The sequence below is a fragment of the Pantherophis guttatus genome, chromosome 13, assembly GCF_059756535.1.
Source record: "Pantherophis guttatus breed Tessera chromosome 13, ASM5975653v1, whole genome shotgun sequence".
Taxonomy (NCBI): Eukaryota; Metazoa; Chordata; class Lepidosauria; order Squamata; family Colubridae; genus Pantherophis; species Pantherophis guttatus.
In genome coordinates, this window is record NC_142075.1 from 25,435,541 (window position 1) to 25,453,481 (window position 17,941).

General features: G+C 49.2%; 1 protein-coding gene across 2 annotated transcripts; it reads right to left on the reverse strand.

Annotated features, from left to right (window-relative positions):
• Nucleotides 1-210: 210 nt before the first annotated feature.
• Nucleotides 211-14,054, reverse strand: CA12 (carbonic anhydrase 12). 2 transcript variants are annotated; one of them, XM_034409358.3, is made up of 11 exons: nucleotides 13,889-14,054; nucleotides 12,409-12,429; nucleotides 10,626-10,805; nucleotides 10,187-10,329; nucleotides 9,001-9,096; nucleotides 8,326-8,389; nucleotides 7,451-7,608; nucleotides 6,880-7,006; nucleotides 2,632-2,658; nucleotides 1,995-2,079; nucleotides 211-1,258 (listed from the first exon to the last, which is right to left on the reverse strand). In XM_034409358.3, the coding sequence occupies exons 1-11, from the start codon at nucleotides 13,959-13,961 to the stop codon at nucleotides 1,165-1,167; spliced, it is 1,068 nt and encodes a 355-aa protein (XP_034265249.2). In that variant the 5' UTR covers nucleotides 13,962-14,054; the 3' UTR covers nucleotides 211-1,164. The 2 variants fall into 2 exon arrangements, with proteins under 2 accessions (XP_034265249.2, XP_034265250.2); XM_034409359.2 differs by lacking the exons at nucleotides 211-1,258; nucleotides 1,995-2,079; nucleotides 2,632-2,658 and adding an exon at nucleotides 4,664-5,537 and having other exon boundaries at nucleotides 13,889-14,041.
• Between the last annotated feature and the right edge of the window lie 3,887 nt (nucleotides 14,055-17,941).

Genomic DNA, 17,941 nt, shown 5'->3' on the forward strand with positions numbered 1-17,941 from the left:
GGTCTGAAACCCTTAGGTGACTATTTTGGTACCTTTACCTAACAATTCTGATGTTAAAAGTCTCTGTTGTGCTTTACGAGTGCTGGAGAACTTGATGGATAGTTCAGAAAATGCAAAGTGTAAATATAGTCTGGCCTTCAACCAAGAATAGAATTTCACTTGGCGTTTCTCAGTACATTTGTATGTGTGAGAGAGACACAAACTCAAAGGTCTTAATAAAAATATTTATTGTATGATGATACATAAAATTGCACATTATGTGTAGGACACTTTCATCATAATAGACTCTTCAAACCTGCAAATTCCTTATAAGTCACTGTAGGAAGGAAACAATGTATGGAGCCCTCCAATAATATTAGTTCCCCCTAATTTCAGAGTAGATAGTATTAGAGTATTTCATTTGATCTTCCTTTTGCTTGTTCTCTGGAGTAGCTGCCTTCAGCCTGGCACAATTCTTAAAACCTGAGTTGCTTGGTCTTCAGTTCCAGGGACCCAAGTACAGCACAGAGCCACAATTTTATATCATGGGATAATAAGCCCCATACATTTCTTAGAAGTCATGTTTAATATAGCTTATTTTAGACTTAAATAGAAGAGATTAAAAAGACAAGTAATTCCTGCTAAAATCAGTAGGGCTTCAAAGAGAACAGAACGATGGCTTTGCAAACTTGGCCACTTTAAGATTTGAGGACTTCAACTCAGCCAGCCATGCTGGGGACTGTTGAAGCCCACAAGTCTTAAAGTGGCCAAGTTTGGAGACCCATGCTTTAAGACGTTAACATGAACACTTAAGTATCCTAGTGATCTATTCCTTATATCAGCAGTAATTATTTTATGGGAGCAGGAAGGAAATTCAGCTATTCAGTAGATAAACAGTAGCTTTTCTGAGGCAGATTATTATGATTATTCATAAATGTCACATTTAGATGCTATAATCTTAAGCAAAGGCCAGAACCTCTCCTAGAATTTATTTGATTCTTTGGAGGGAGAGCTTTGTCTCCGCCCATTAAAATCCTGTACACAAGGGAGAAGAGCCGTCTTCTCTTTGCACTCAAGGGATCCAAAAACCCAACTTGGCCAATAAATAGAGAGAGAGAGAGCGAGAGAGCAACACTTGGCTCATCCAGCTGTTAAGGATATGTAAAACTTGAGCGCTGCAGAGGTTTAAGCTTTGGAGATCTCCTCCTCCTCCTCCTCTTCCTCCTTGGTGACCGCGGGCTTGTAGATTACCCCTTTCTCTTCCTTGGCCCTTTGGAGGCTGGGAAAGAGAAGCCTGGAGTTAGCCAAGGTTGCGAGAGGAGCTGGGCATCAGCAATTATGTCCCGGAGGTGGGGGGGGGCTGTTATTTCCTGAGCTGGAGTGGCCGAAGGGGGAGACAATAAGAAGGCAATCAAAAGGGCTTTTCTACGTTTGAGTGCAAATACATGTGCCACATGTATTCACACCACAGTTGGGGTCCCTTTTGATCAGGTGACCTGCTTGGAAAAACTCATGATGAGTGGACTTTGGTGTTTCTCTCTGGAGGTGGGAATTGTCCCTTCTGGCCAGGTAGTCTGGCACCTGATGCTTTCTCCCAACTTCTGCTTGGAAGAACAACAATCTAAGGATTGTTCAACTTTGAACTTGTAAAACCTGTGGTCCTCGACTTCAAATCTGGGAGTTCAAGTCCACAAGTCTTAGTTGCCATGCTTGGATACCCTTAATCTAAGCTGAGGATGATACCATTCCTGATGCAAAGGCTGACCAGATGCCTCCATCTGTCCTCGGCCTCCTTTGGAGCCTGAAACAGCATCAGCACGAGCAGATGTCCAAACAGCAAGCAGTGAGGTTGCTTTCAGACCCAGGAAAGGGTAGGAAGGCCAGGGGCTCCATAAAGAACACTTTTCTTCTGGATAGTTCAAGGCCCAGGGGGATCAGGTCTGCTCAGGAGGCAGAAAGGGGTTAACGGGGGAGCCAGGACCCCCACAAAAGGGGGAGTGGAGCAGAAGTCTTACCTCTTCCTTCGAAGCAGCCAGAAGGCTACCATGGTGACAAAGACGATGCCAAGGACACTGGCTAACACCACAAAGAGGACAAAACCTGCGGTGGGGTCAGGCGGTTGGAGGAAAAAACATTTTAGTAAGTCTTGTTGATAGGAGAACTTTCCTCCTTGGGCCAGGTGCTGTAATTAGCTCTTGAAGTAAAACCCCAATGAGATAAGTAGCTTTGCTGGAACATTTTCCCAGGTGAAATCAAATGAAATGGCTAGTGAAATTGTGTGACTGAATCATTTGCTCAGCGCTCTCATTATAAGAAGGATGTGTGTGTGTGTGTGTGTGTGTGTGTGTGCTAGGCCACCTGTCTTTAGACCATGCAAATGATATCTAAGAAGAAACTTTTGTAGTTTGTGAAGGTCTAGAACCAAAGACATGCTGCTTAACCGTTTCCAATAGGTTGATTCTGAATTAGTAAGGTTAATATTACTTGCAGGACAGGAGGTTATCTTGGAGAGGAGACAGGCAGGAGAAGATCAAGAGGTCAGTAGATTCCAGTTGTTATCAGAGCAATTGCAGTTGCAGATGGAAGAGATGGAAAGCCCACTGAAGAACTGAGGAGGGTACTTTGTGCCAAGCACTCTTGAGACAAACATACCTGGGCCGCCTTCACCTGGAGCTGGATCTTGAGAAAAGGGAGAAGCAAAATATAAATGCAAAATCACAACGGTGTCACTGAAATGACTCAGGACAAAGACAACTCTGAGAGTAATGACACTCCTGGCCTCTGAATGGCAGGAAGGAGACATTTCACTCAGTGCCAATCCTGGCAGGAGAGAGAAGGGCAGCTGTTGACAAACTGGCAAAGGTAGAAATGGAGGACAGCTGGGTCATCTTCTTGGCCACCCAGCCAGGTTTCTCTTGTTTTCCTAGAAGCTGGTGAATTCTGGGACTTGAAGTCCACACATCTTTGAGCTCCCAAGTTTTAGGAACACTGAACTATGAGGACATCACTTCCAGGATCTGTCCCTGTGGTCGGTGGGGCTTCCCAGCCAGGACCAGCCCAAGACCCTCGGCCACACCAAAGCAGCCACTGATCTGGGTGGCCAAGGCTCTTGGGCACGTCCTGCCTGGGAAGCCCCACCAGCACCCGGGACAGGTGAACCTGGAAGTGATGTCTTCATAGCTCAAGTGTTTCTCCACTAGCCTATGAGACCCCATTGCAAGAATCCTGCCTCGCTGCCTGGTTTGCTGTAGCACTTACTGGAAAGGAAACCCACAGCGTAGTCAACTGCAGAGCAGAAACCATATTCCCAAATTTCAGCCACCTCTGGGGCATAAAACTATTGGATCTGTTTGGATTTTTTCCATTTCTCCATTTTTTTAGTCCCGCTTATAGCCACGGTGCCCCTTCTACATGCTCTAATTCGAAGTGCCACCCTTTGCTGAGCTGGCCTCATCTGTTTCCAGTTCTTTTTTCTTGGGTTTTTCAAGCCAGTTCTTTCGGATTAAATAAATAATGAGGTCTCCACAGTCACTCCTTAAAAGCTGCCTTACGGCCAATGCAGGACGGAGAGACCCTGGGAAGCTGGTCAATGCCAGCGTCTTCAGGGTTTGTTCTTACCCAGTGCTTTTAAAACAAAGAAGTGGCTTGCCAAGGCAAGCAGAAACCAGTCGGAGGCACACAGCACTGGGAACGCTGTGGGTGTTGTCCTGGCACCAAAACCTCCCCTGGGTCTCAGAAGTTCCAGAGCTGGTTCTCACCTCCCACCTGTCCTTGGAAAAGGGTGGACCAGAATCCAGAAGGTGCCTGGCGTTCTTGGGGAGAGGACATCACTGCAGAATCATGCTGGACACGGTGCCAGGGAGTCACTCCAAGCCAAGTTCAGCAGCGCGGGAGGGAGGTGGCTTTGGTTGGATTCCAGTTTGGGCCAAAAAGTCAGTTTATCTGGGACGCACGTGAGCAAATAGAACGGATCCTCCTGATATCGGGGGCTTAAATAGGAGCCTTGCTGGCTGCTCTGAGACTCCAGATAAAACACAGACAGACCTGGCTTATCAGATGAGAAGGGGACGTCCTTCCTTAAGCCAGTCTCTTGAGCGGCTAGTTGGGGAAGGGATCCCTTCCCGGAAGGGATACTCAGGGTACTCCCTGAAGCTCATCTGCCTGTCCTTTCCCCGAAAATGTTTGGGCCCAGCCCTTCTGCTTTTCCCCAGAGCTCCGTGGCTGATTTGGACTTGGGTGAGAGCTGCTGCCCTGGGTTCAGGTTTGCCTCCCTGACAAAGCTCTATAATTTTAAAAGTCTGGGACTTTTAAAATATGACAAAATGCAGCTTTTCCCCTCCCCTCCCTCCCTCCCTCCCTCCCTCTCTCAGCCTTGCATGTGTGCTGGGTGTGTTTGTGCAGCGTCTTAAGCAGAGGAATCTCAGGAGGAATCAAAAACGTTGCCGATCAAAGCTGCCACCTCGCCTTTCCTCTCCCACGCAGGAGAACCCTGCTCTTACAAGATCACCTCGCCTCCTCCCAGATGGCCTCTGCAACATTTTCTACAGGCTGTGCAGCAGCTGTCTAATTCCACTTACACAGTGTGCCAGGTGTGTATAACACAATTAGGACAGCCATCAGTGCTCAGCCCAGGAAGGTTTTCATCACAGCCTGTGATACTTAAAGGAAATACTCTGTACAAGGCTAAGCTTAGAGCAGAATTTATTGCAATTTGTGAGCATTGCAAAAATAGAAAAGAATACAATAATCCCGGCGTCTGCCCCTCGGCTGTTCAAACCAGTTATTGCTTGTATAAACATCACTATATTTCTATATACAGATATATTCAAACTTGTTTCAAGAAAAAAAATTAGCCATCTTTGTTGCTCTTTTGTTTTGTAAATTACAACATACGTGCAACCCTAAGATTTCCAGTCTGTTTTGCCAACAAGCCTCTCTTGGGAGGGACTATAATTCACTTCTGACCCATTGCGTGCCTGTGCTACCCAGGTTGGCTCACTCTATGTTGTAGGCCTAGAAAATCAGTGTTTCTCAACTTTGGCCACTTGAAAATGGGTGAACTTCAACTGCCAGAATTCCCCAGAAAATCTGATCTTGGTGTACCCTTAAAAAGAAGTAACTCCAAAATCAGTCCCATCCCTCTTAGCCTAATCTGCTCAGCATCACTTGTAGACGGCTGAAGTGGGGGCTATTTATATAGTCTTCCTGCCCATCTCAAAAAAACCTGGCTTCATCACTGCTTATTCATCACTGCACAGGTCTAGCTATCGCAACCTTCCTGTGTTTTCCTCCCGTTTCTTCCATGCTTGGGCTCTTTTGTTTTGTTTTGTTTTGTTTTGAACAAAGGCTACTGCTGGGTCAGTCCTGCAACACCAACTAAGAGGCTTGAGGCTTGAGCGGTTAGAGCTTCCACTCCCCCATTAGATGGCTAATTTTTGCACCCATGACGGTGGATTTGGGCAACCCAGCGTGATGAGCCTTTCCTGCTGTTTACGTGTCAAACTCAACCTCTTGCAGGGCTTCGTCTGATCCTTTGAACCTCCCCAGAGAGAGTCTCCCTGCAAGGGAAAGTTGGGATTTCTTTGAGATGCACAAGAGATTGTCCCGGTGCTGCTGCTAAGGACTAAGTGGTGGCCTTGGTGACCCCGGGGAGACAGGGCAGGCTATAGGTCTAGGAAGAAATGTGCTAGATCCAGCAACTTAGGAGGGAAGAGTCTATCTCATTTAAGATCTACTCCAGTGTTTCTCAGCTGGGTCAACTTTAAGACCTGTGGACTTCAACTCCCAGAATTCCCCAAGGCTGGCTGGGGAATTCTGGGAGTTGGAGTCCACACATCTTAAAGTTGACCCAGTTGAGGAATACTGGTCTGATCGATGCAGAGAGCTGAGATGCATCCCTTTAACTATCAAGTTTTGTTCCTTGGGTAGCTCTTTTCTCTTAAGTGCCCCTCCCAATGTACAACAAACCATAATAAGACTTCAGTCTCCATACCGAATTTTGCTCAGACTCTCAAATCCTCCAAAGCAGGTGTCAATATTTTACTGCCCTCTGAAATAATATCTTGTTATAAAATGTTTACAGATCCCTCCCCCGCTCTTCCTCACAACTCCCGTGTTATAACAGAATCAGTGACTGGGACTGTTTTAAAAAGCAGCATTGGAGGGAAATGAATACATTTTTCCTTATATGTAAATGAAATCTACCCAGCCTATGTGGGACACCCCCATCCACCCCCACCCCCGAATTTTATTCCTGGTTTTATCAAATTTTCTGAAGGACCTCTGATGACCAAGGACTCTTGAGGCAGCCTGGGGGGCAGCCTTCCATCTGGGCACCTTTAATTCTAAGGTTGCTCTAACCGCTTTGTTCATTTCCAAATTCATCCAAAAGTACCTTGTGATTCTATGCAGATGTTGTTGTTTTGAAGCTGAAGTTGGAATCCGTATTTTTAGAGAAAGACTACGGTATAATTACCAGCCCTTGCAGACACAGCAGGGTGGACTGTGCTGTGTAGCCTCCCACATGGCTGCCCCCGGGGTGCCAATCTTGCCCACTTGGCCTGTAAACTAAATCCAACCCAAGATTCTCAATCACCTGGGTTACGGTGGTCCCCAAGGGGCTTTTTCCAAAAGGCAAATGGACCTTCACACTTTTTTTTCTTTTAAAACATTTTGCTTCTCATCCAAGAAGCTTCTGCCATTCTAACTGTCCAAACCGAAGAAGCTTCTTGGATGAGAAGCAAAATGTTTTCAAAGAAAACCCCCCAAGAAAGTCCAGCTGCCTTTTGGCAAAAGCACCTTTGGGGTGAGTCTATCCCAACTTTGCCTCTCATTCAAGTCAGCCTAAGCCGCCATCGTCATGATAAATCCTCTTGGTAGGGAGCATTTTCTCTGGCCTACCTTGTCGGAAGGAGACGGAAACCATCCTCTCGTCAAATTCCTGAACTCTTCGGAAGTTGTCCACCATTTCAAGAGGGGCCGGGTCGTTTGACTCAGTACAGTAGAGGGTGGTTTCCAGTGCCAGCAGCTGTGAAGAAAGTTTCTCCGGTTAGCAAAGGCACCTGCAGAAGGAGAGGGGCAGGCAAGTGTCTTTTCCCCAGGTGAAGGTTGCCACGGCTTACAGGGTGAGGTGCTTGGACCATTGATTGCAGTGGAAACAACTGTATAAAAAGGCTGTTTTTCTTAATTCTGCAAAAATCTAGAGTTAAGAAGAATCTGAATTGGTCTGATTCTTATGAAGGGAATGGATTGTGGAAAGTAGAAAGGGTGCTGCAATTATACAATATATTCATTCTATGGCTCCCAGTTAAATTAACTCGGATGGTTTTATTTTTGGGGAATTAAATCCTGAAAAGAAGAAACATCTGTTACAGGATCGGCCTGGAAAGCACTGGAGGGAATTATTTTTCCCTGCGTTACCTGTGAAATTGCTTCTGTTCCCTGAATGTAATTTGTGCTTTATGGAACTTGCCTGTTCCACTGAAACTTCTACGGGTTTTCGGAAAACTGTCCAGAGGACACTTGGGTAGCATGGGGGTGTGGTCAAAGACCCTTCGTAGCGGTAGTAGTCGTCCAGTCTCTCTGGGAGCAAATCTCGGACGTTGAAACCTGGAACAATCGCTTCCTGATCTGAAAGAAAGCAGCCGCTTCATCAGCTGGACTGAAGCAGTGAATTGCATCTTGTCAATTTTGATTCTGGATGGAACATTCCCTAAATATTTATCTTGCCCTTTTCTTTAAACTTTCAGATAATTCAATTCGGCCAACTTAGTCAGGGCTTTCCACAGCCAGCCCTGGCAGGGGGTGGGGGTGGGGGTTACATCCAGCCAAAAACCCCAGATGTTTTGTTGTAAAGACGAGGTTGGCCCAGCCAGTCCATGTGGCCCCTGCTGAAAATCCGCACGTGGCTGAACACTGCGGCTGAGGTGGTGCTTTTGTCATCTGGGCAAAGACTGGAGTTCAGAGTTTGTTTACTATCATTTAGGCAGAGAAAATCAGGACGGTGAGTCAGACAACCAGAGTGAGGATCAAACCCTGGCAGCAAATACCCAGTCTTGACTGCAGCTTCCTTGTAAACAGTTTAGTCTCTGCTGCCTCATTCTTGTATTTTGTAAGTCGGATTGGTATATGTGTGTGTGTATCTATCTATCTATCTATCTATCTATCTATCTATCTATCTATCTATCTATCTACAGATACACACACACACACACACACACATACCGCAACTGTCTATATTGCAAATTAACCTGACATCAAAAGCAAGGGATTAATCGCCCTTATAGGAACTGAGTATCTTCTCTTGGCTGCTCAGGGCTTTCTTCTCAGTCACAAATTCTTTCCTACCTTTGTATTTCACATGTTGAAAATGGCTGAAGATCTTTTCAAAGGATGGATTGAAATCTCCCTCCTGCAACGAAACGGACAGGGGTAATTTCCTATTGGAATAACCTTGCAGTCCCTGCCAAGCACACGCGTGGCCACCGGTGGGCCTCAGGGCAGGAGCGGGGCATCTAAACTGCAGGGCACAATCCTGCAGGAAAAGCCCCTTGGGCATTCACATGGGTGCAAATTCAGGGGCTCCGCAACTGATTGTGAAGTGACCCAGGAGAGGCATTTGGGTTTCTGTCTGGGAAGCCGAATCCTTTTGATCTCGTCCAGCACTTTGATTTATGCCTCCATTTGTTGAGAAAAAGAACAGCCAATTTTGTGGGCAGCAGTGATTTTATTTCAGGGCAAATATACCCTCCTGACTTCACATCCGCTTTCAGAGAGTCCTCAGCTGCTCTTGCTAGAATAATAATCATATCTTGCGCTGCATCATATCCTTGCCTACACTCAAACATTCAGCTGGTGGCTTCACGGTCGCGTCTATGAAACCACGTAGAGAAGGACCAGGGTCCCTTCAGCAGGACAGGAAGGAAGGGCCAGTTTCACCCATGGAAAGGATGTGCTTTGGACTATCAAGAAGTCCTGGCAGGAAGAGTCACCTGAAACCACCAGGGAAGAAGCAAGTCTTACCTCGACCAGGATTGCCAAGACTGCCAACCCGCTGGGCTTGTCAACTGCTGATTTCAGATCTAGATACCGGTCAGAGTTGTAATGGACAATATGCAGCTGCAAAGGGAGAAGGAAATGGTCACTGCGATTTCTAAGGCTTAATAGCTGGGAGAACCAGGGCCTTTGCAGCCAGGCCTCCCAATTCCCTTGCCTGAGCCCTGAGCTGAGGTCTTTTGTCTTTTTCAATGACCTTAAATTGTGACTTGGAGCATCCCAGGCCTTCCCTAGACTTATAATTAGTCTGAGACATGAAACAATGTTGTGGCTATGAATTGGAGGAATTGAGGATAATGACAATTTGTGGCTGGACTTGCCCATTGTGTCGGGGTCCTAGGGAGGCCATTCTCCGGGACGCCCATGAAAACTGGAATGATGCAACCAGAGACACAAAATGGACCAGCTGATCAAGATGACTTCCCAGGCTAGAGAACAGGAGTCTCTGTCTCCCTGCTGTTTGTCTGCTAATTTTATCCCATGCAACAATTCGTAAGTGGAGGAGGGGAAAAAGGCTGTTCTTGGATTTGCTTATCTGACGATTAGCTGTTTGCAAATGGGAAGCTTGTTGGAGGAAGGAACAAATCAGGGAAAAGAGTGAAGGTCAATGCAGGTTTTTGAAGGACAAAGGTTGGGGAAAGCCCCCAGGATTCTGTATTGGTCAAAGGGTGCTCAAGATGGCATGGAGAGAAGAAGAGAAAGAAAAGGATAAGGGAGCACCTATGGGGCAGTGTTTCTCAATCTGGGCAACCTGAAGATGGGTGGACTTCAACTCCCAGAATTCCACAGCCAGCAGAGTTCTGGAAGTTGAAGTCCACCCATCCTCAGGTTGTCCAGGCTGAGAAACGCTGCTGCCTGGACAGCCTCTCCTGTTCATTGACTTTGGACATCTGAGGAAGGAAGCCGGGGGCCACGGCAACCGAACCCCAAGGCATCTGGAGGGCACTAGGAGGAAGCCAGCTGCTATCTCAACCCAACAAGCCACAGCAGCTGTTCTGTTCAAGATGGAAACCGTGAACAGGTCTCGTGCAATGGCCTGCTGGATCCCACAGAAAGGAAAACCATCTCCACCTTTGGAAAACGGATGCCCTGTTTCCTGGCCTGGCCTTAAGTGCAGAGACAGGCATTACACCAAAGGGCCGGATTATCTTACTTCAGCAGCAAAATGCCTCCCGCTGATCGTGTGCTCGGATCCTTCCTGCTTGTTCCGATTTCCCCAGTGTAAGTGGAGTTGCGCTGCCGAGTACTGGAAGGAGAAATTCCGGATGCGCATGGCTGAAGAGAGATTCATTTTTACTACAGAAGAAGAGAGGAGGGAGAAGATGGAGGGGAAGCATGGCAGCGTTAGGTGCCCAGGAAATACCTCAACTTTGGACAATGCCAGTGATGGACTTTCTTTAAGGCTCAAATGTTGAAAACCAGGCTACCCCAGCTTTGTGCCTCCAGATGTGTGAACATCAATGCTGTGATCCCTAGCTAGCATGGCCTTTGAAGAACATCTGGAGGTCAATGATATGGCTTGATTACTCATGCTCATGGCCCTTCAGGTTCCCTCAGAATCTCCCTCCTCCATCACTGTTAGCTGCTGTTACCTGAATGCCCATTATTGGTCAAGAGGAACTTGACATCAGAAGAGACATTGTAGCCTTCCAGTTCCACTGGCAGAAGGGTGGAGTCGTAGTGGAGGATGTCATTGTGGAAGTCAATGGGAGACTGGAAGACTCCTCCACAAAAGGGGTACTTCTTTGGCCACACTTTTTCTCCATCAGGACCTGGGATAGCAAAACCTCCAGAAGGTCAAGTCAAGATATCATCCCATGGGTCCCTTCCCAGCCTCCACCCCCTGCCACAGTAGGCCAGCAGGCACCAGGGCTTCAAGCAGACAATGAAGACCCTGCAACTGGCAGCCAGCACAAAGACCCCCCTGGACTGAGTAACAATCAGGTACTTGAGAAGAAGCCAGGGGAAAGAAATGGGAAGATCCACTTTCAAATCCCCCCCCGCCCATCTCTTAGCCTTACCCACGTCTGAGGGAGATGGTGGTCAGGATAAAACGGGAGGATCAAGAGAAAAGCCTGGCATCTGAGTTCTTTGGGCAAGAAAAAATCTGAGGAGCAAACAGTTTCTATCTTGCCTCATCAGCAGAGTTGCATATTCTGCACTTTCGGCATTGATTCATCGTTGAACTGGGAGATACCTAGTCATGCCATTTCTAAGAATTGTATGTTCCTGCACAAACCCTTTTTTTACAGGAAGCTCCTTCTTTTAAGGCTACACAGTTTCTTATGTGAGCTGCAGGGAAAGACGCGTTCGGATCTGACTTGGGAGTGACCTTCTTTTACTAGCCAGGAGCCCCTGCTGAACTTCAACTGGCGTCTCCTCCGGACAACCACACTATCTTCAGCTGCACTTGGGTCACAATGCAGGGTCATTCAGATGAACCTGGGGTCCCCAGTGGGAGAAGCAAGGAGCAATCGCCCAGACTTACATTGTTCCCCTGAAAGGGTTTGCTTTACAGGCTGTCTACGGAAGGGGAGGTGATAGATGCATGCAGGTGAAATCTGAATTGGATAACTGGTAGCTTCTGGGCTAAGAGGGGAAGCCCCTTTCTCAAGTGTGGCCCCAAAGCTCTGTGCGCATTAGAGATGGCTGCAATCTATGGAACACCCTCCCTGCTCCAGAGCTAGACCTGGAAGACATCTTAGTGTCTTCCCTGTGGGGTCCTGAGACAAGGTGGGGATTGTGTTAGTTCCCCACATTCATGCGCTCAAACCCCAGCCTATACTGTCCAAGGTGGTCTAGAGAAGCCCCAGGCTCCGACATGCTCCATCCAGACCAGTCTTAATTCACCTGTCACCAGGCAGCAGCTCATGTCACCCACCTGGTGGATTCTGCAGGCAGATTCACCCAACTGGTTCACCTGGTAGGGACCTACATGGTAGCCCCACGTGACACAAATGCCACCTTCTGTGAGACCTGGTGGTTGGGCTCACCCATCACAAAACCCGGGTAGGAAAAGAGAACCGATCTGGTCTCTTAACATGCAACAGGTAACCCAATGATGCTTAGCATGGTAATCTGGTTCACCCAACATATTAAAATAACTCCTCGGTTCCCACAACACACTCAACCACAGGCTAGCCAAAAGCATCTTAGTGGGTTTCCCAAAGTGATTGCTGTGGCTTAGCCAGACTCAGTTACGGAGCCCTCCCCGCTCCCCTCCATTTGATCCCACAATGGCAAGTTTATATGAAGGAATGGAAGATTTGTGCAGATTGTGGCACCAAGTAGATTCGGCTACAAACCTCCCTGGATCTAATCAGACTTGGAGCCACCAAATATGATTTAATCTAATGAATTAAAGTGGGGACTTACCGATGTAGGACCACTTTGATCCTGGAAGGAAAATGAAAGGGACATGAGCTTCATGTTAAAGCAGCATTAAGCTTGCCCCTATTATACAAAACCAGAAAGGGAATAAAACCGTGAGGGAATATTTGCAGCAGAACTCTTGTGCCTGGAGGGTCTTTCTTTTTCTTTTTTCCCTGAAAACATTGTTTAGTGAATAAACCTGATTTTGGAAATTAGATGGCCACCATCCTTTCAGAAGCTGCCCCCAGGCAGGTCCTCCCATTTAAGCAGGGCGCAAGGTCTGTGTGCGCAGATCTCTGGAAGCAACCTCAGCTCTGGAAATGTCCCTTTGGAGGAAGAGGGAGTCGGAGAAGCAGCCAGCAGGTTGCTTGCGCCTCAACCCAGACCCAAATAGACAGATCAGATTACTCCCATTCACTGAACCAAAGAGTTCCTGGAGCGTCTTGGGGGTCTTGTCCCCCTGCCCTTTGTCTGCTGAGCCCACCTGCTCCCTCGGCCTCCCCCCCACAGCTCTTCCCTTCACGGGTCTCTCTTTGGAATCGGGACAGATTTCCAATTTGCCTTTAACCAGACTTCGCTGTGCTTCAGTCCTCCTCCCCTTGGGGTTCTGCTCAGAAACCGTGCCAGGAAGGTCTCGTGTGGCACCGGGCCTGGCGTGCACGAGGAAGGTCAAGCCTTCTCTTGCAGGCAGGTCTGGGAGGGAGACTCTTCAGGTGGTCTCGCTCCCCTCCTTCCCCCCCCCCTTGTTTCAGGACTCTCAGCTCTGCTGAAAAACGGGGGGGGGGGGAAGGACCCTATCCTGAGTTCTTCCTTCCTGGCCAACGTCTACAGGTTATTAAGACCCTCCGGGGGTCTCTTGGGGTCTCTGGGACTCTGCTCGAAGGATGCCACCATGCCTTCTGAGGCCGCTTTTGCACGCTTCACCAATCTCGGCTTAGGGACTTCTTTCCAAACAAGCCCTGACCGAGTTTCCTCCTTTGGAGGCGGTTTCGCCGACTGCCCTGGACATGGAGGTCCTGACCCACGGCGGGAGGGGAGCGCGCGGCACCTGCTTGGCCTGAACGGAAGGGGAGGGTCTCTGCAGAGGAGGGTCTCCCCCCTTGCAGTGGTCTCTCAAGACCCCCCCCGCCGGAGATTTGCCTTGTCTTTCTCCGGCTTCTAGCTGGTAGCCTCGACGTCGCCCTCCCCAGCGATCCCCTGGGAGGTTCCCGAAACCATCATCCGAAGCCGGAACTAAACCTCGGCAATAATCTCCGGGCAAACGGCGGTCCGGTCTGAGCGGTTTCTCCGCTCTCTTCCCTGGCGCGGCGGGGGGCTCAGAGCCGAAGCCCCCAAACACCTGCAGGGCCTTGCCAGGGGGAGGCAGCGCGAGCCGCAGCGATGGAAGGGGGGGCTGCACCGGCTGGCACGGGGAAGAAGCCAGGGCTGGGTTAGGGTCGCCTCCCAGCCCCAGAAAGACCCTCCCCGCCAAGGCAGGCATTACCGTTCAGCGGGGCCGGCCTGCAGAGGTGAGCGTGGAGCAGGAGGGCGAGCAGGGCGGCGGGCAAGGCGGGCATCTCGGCGTCCGTTGGCACCTGTGCGCTGCCCGAGCTGCGAGCCTCGCTCTGCCTGCCCGGCGCCTCCGCCCTCGCCCCGAGCCGTGATGTCAGCCGACGACCGGCCCCCCGGATGGCCCCGGGAGCCGCCCCTCTGCCGCCCTCCCCCTGCAGGGGCCGCACTCCCCAACCCATCACCCGCAGCCTTCGCTTCCTTGCCTTTCGGGGCTTTCCCCGACGGATCGCTCCGCTCCGCATTCCAAGCCATTGACGGGACTTTTGTGCCCCACAAACCCCTGGAGCATCTGGAGGGGAGCCAGCTCAGCGTCCGGGGACCTCCTCCACCTCCCCCCCCCCATTTTTGTTCCTTTCGTGGTGCCACCTTTTCCTGGGCAGCTGTGCGGAGATTGGGCCACTTCAGGGCCTGTTGTGTTGTCCCTAATCCGAATCTTCATCGGGAAGAGCCGTTGCTTTTTGGCCGGCGGGGTGTGTGCAGCCCGGGACACCACCTGCACACCTGCAAACGGGGGTGGGGGGGTACATTTCCCTGCCCTTTTCTTTCAGTCTCCTGCAGCTCTTTCTGCTGCTCCCTGCCTTGTCTGCAGTTTCCGTGGGCCCGCAAAGGATGGAAAAGTTTTGTAGGTGTTTTCCTTTGTGTCCCAGGCTGTGCCTTTTCCCCCAGATTTCCTTCTAGATCTTTCCCTTCATCCCAACACGCGAGCAAAGCTGCCTTGTGCCCAGAGAGCCTGTGGTTCTCTTCACACTTAATTGCTGTGCAAGTCTCCGAAAGACCCCAACCCATTTCTCTCCCTCCTTCAGCTTCTCTTTGTGCTGGGACCAGGCCTGGCAGGGCCTTTTGACTGCAGCTCCCACTTTGCTATTCTGGAATCTGCCCTTTCTGCTCTTTTCCCCAGAACTCTCATTTCCCTGTCAGCAACTGATGTGTGCCTGTTCCTTTTGCTCTGTCCCTGACTAGTTTTGCAGCAACAATCCGGTTTTATTTGTGTCGCCAGTGTACCCAAACTCAAATTTGGAAAAGTGTCCTGGAAAATAGAAGCAATTTAGCAGTGCGGTTATTCAAACATACCATTAAAACAGAAAACCATCAAATTGCAGTGTTAGATTCCCAGGAATAGGAATGGGGCGAAAACAAAGAGGCTGTGAGGCAGCTGTGGCCAGTCCAGGTGCTGCACTTGGGACAATCCCTTTTTCTGCCTCTGGGGCGGCTTCAGAAGATGCGCTTACCTGGGAAACTTGAGGTGCCCTTCCAGGATGCTGTTAGAGTAACCCTAACCTCCAGAGGGCCAAAAGCTTCCGTGCGCAGGAGTGGCTGCTGACCCACTGCCCGCTCTGGCTTCCTGGCTGCCCCCTTTCCAGAACTGTTTGATAAATTTTATTAAACAAATTTTTATAGTCACCCAACTCACACAAAGGTGACTTACAACATTTAAAAAACTTCACAAAGAGAAACTAGCCAAGTTCTGTGTATCCACTGTGGACGTGTAAAAGCAACGGGCTCCTGAACGTGACCAAATCCTCCTCCTCCTCTTAGCCTCTGGGGATATTTGTTTGTTTTTCCTCTCTCTGCTGCAGTTAATTTATATTTGCTCTGCTCTATCTGGTTATGGACCAAAATAAATAGCATCTCCGGTAGATCACTGCCACAGCATTCTTCTGAAAGGCTCTCTTCCAGACTCTCCCGTCGGGTTCTGTGGCCCTCGGTCCCCTCAGCCTTCCTGGCAAGGCGACTCTTCTTTCTTTCACCTACATTTTGTCCCTGTTTTGCGTTCAGTGGTTTTCCTTACAGACCTCTTACTCTTGTTCTCAAACCCGATTGTAAATAGGTTTGAGATACTTTACAGGAAACGGTATGGAAATGTTTTAAAACATAGTACAAAAAATGCCAAATGTCTTTCTTTGGCAAATAAAATTAATTTCCCTGGAGCGTTTTATGGAATCCGTGAAAATTGATCTCTCATGCACAGTGTCCCCTGTAGTCTTCTCCAGGTCATTTTCCAGAAGAACTGGACTACAACTCCCATCATTCTGACCAGCATGGCCAGAGGACTTGCTAGCTGATGTTATCAGTGTTCACAATTTGCCACTTGGAGTGAGCCAGGAGGGGAAACAATGCAGGGAGAAAATTCAGTATAATTCAGTCACCGATGTCCAGGCTGTATTTTCAGAATTTAAGTGGAAGAGGGTTCCTTTCTTCCTTTATTGTATTTATATTATTTATTTATTATTTATTAATTAAATTTCTATACCGCCCTTCTCCAAATAGGACTCAGGGCGGTGCACAGCCAAGATAAAAACAAAGCATACAAAATTTAAAAACAGTATTAAAATAATTAAATATTTTGGCCATAAATTAAAATAACCCAATTTAAAATCAATTTAAAATTTAACTCAGGCCAGCCCAGCTAGTTGAAATAAATAGGTTTTCAGGGCCCGACGAAAAATCCGGAGGTCTGTTATTGTACGTAACTCTGGGGGAAGGTTGTTCCAGAGGGTGGGCGCCGTCACAGAGAAGGCTCTCCCCCTGGGGGTCGCCAGCCGACATTGTCTGGCGGACGGCACCCTGAGGAGGCCCACTCTGTGCGAACGTACTGGCCAGTGGGAGGCTATTGGTGGCAGAAGGCGGTCTCGTAAGTACCCCGGCCCTAAGCCATGGAGCGCTTTAAAGGTGGTCACCAACACCTTGAAGCGCACCTGGAAGACCACCGGAAGCCAGTGCAGCTCGCGCAGGAGAGGTGTCACATGGGAGCGCCTCGTCGCCCCCATAATCCCCCGCGCGGCCGTGTTCTGGACCAGCTGGAGCCTCCGGGTGCACCCCAGGGGGAGCCCCATGTAGAGAGCATTGCAGTAGTCCAGGCGGGAAGTGTGTTTATATGCCCACAATATGACTCTAGATTTATTGGCACCAGGAAGAAGGAAAAACAGAAGAATGAAATAAACCGTATTAGCTGAAACAAGAAACAGCCATTAATCAAGGACACAAATGTGCTTCTCCGGACAGGAGTGTCCATCGGGCTGGCCCAGTGCCAGTGCCTGAGCCGGCTTTCCTGCTTCCTCAGGGCCCCAAGTCAGGGTGAAACGTGTGAGTTTTCTTCTGGCCCCGAGGCTGCAGCGTAATTGCTGGGGAGTGGATCAGGGTAACACAAATGTCCCAGCCTCAGCACCCTCAGAGGCATGCGCATGTATCTGCAAGTTTTTGCCACACCTCCATTAATCTCACACATGCGCACACTCTTTGTGAAGGTGACTTTGAGAAGAGCTGCTGGGCAGCCAGAAAGAGTTTTGGAAAATTTCTTGTCCTCCCCAAGGTTAGCCTCAGAGGGTCGCTTGGACGATGGCCTGACCCATACGTAAAGGCTGCACCAGGCGCAGCCCCCATTCCTGGTTACCCACGTGGACCTGATCCAGCGAGATTTATGGGGGTTCAGCATAAGCCTTCCCATGTGATGGCATTCCCTGGTTGACCCCGGGCAGGTCCTTCGCGAGGGGTGAGGGCTGCCCTGAGCTCCTTAGACCAAAACTGAGCGGGAGAACCACAATAATACAAACAACTTTCAACTGCAGCCGGTGGTCTCCTGAGGGGAGGGCCTCGGGTGCTTTCACTGGTAGGGTTTTGTGGGCAGATCCACTTTTCCCCACATGTGTCAAGGTTGCCCATTGTGTTCTATTTTCTGTGGAAAAACCCTGCAGAAATGTTGGACATCAGAAAGCATACATGGGGAAGACACGTGAAATTCAGGCTGGAGTCCAGAGCCAGCACACCAGAGGGGTCATTCAAATGAGATCACGGTGCTTGGACGTGACTTGGAGGCCTGCCAGGAGAGAAAATCCATGAGCTGAACAAACGAGAAATGCTTCTTCTGCGTGAGCCAGAGAAAGTTGCACAACAGGGCTGCAAATCCACCTGTGAAGGAACCCGGCACGTTAATCACAAGGCTGAATCAGTAGATGATTCAGCCCCGGATCTCTCTTGGCCCTTTCCT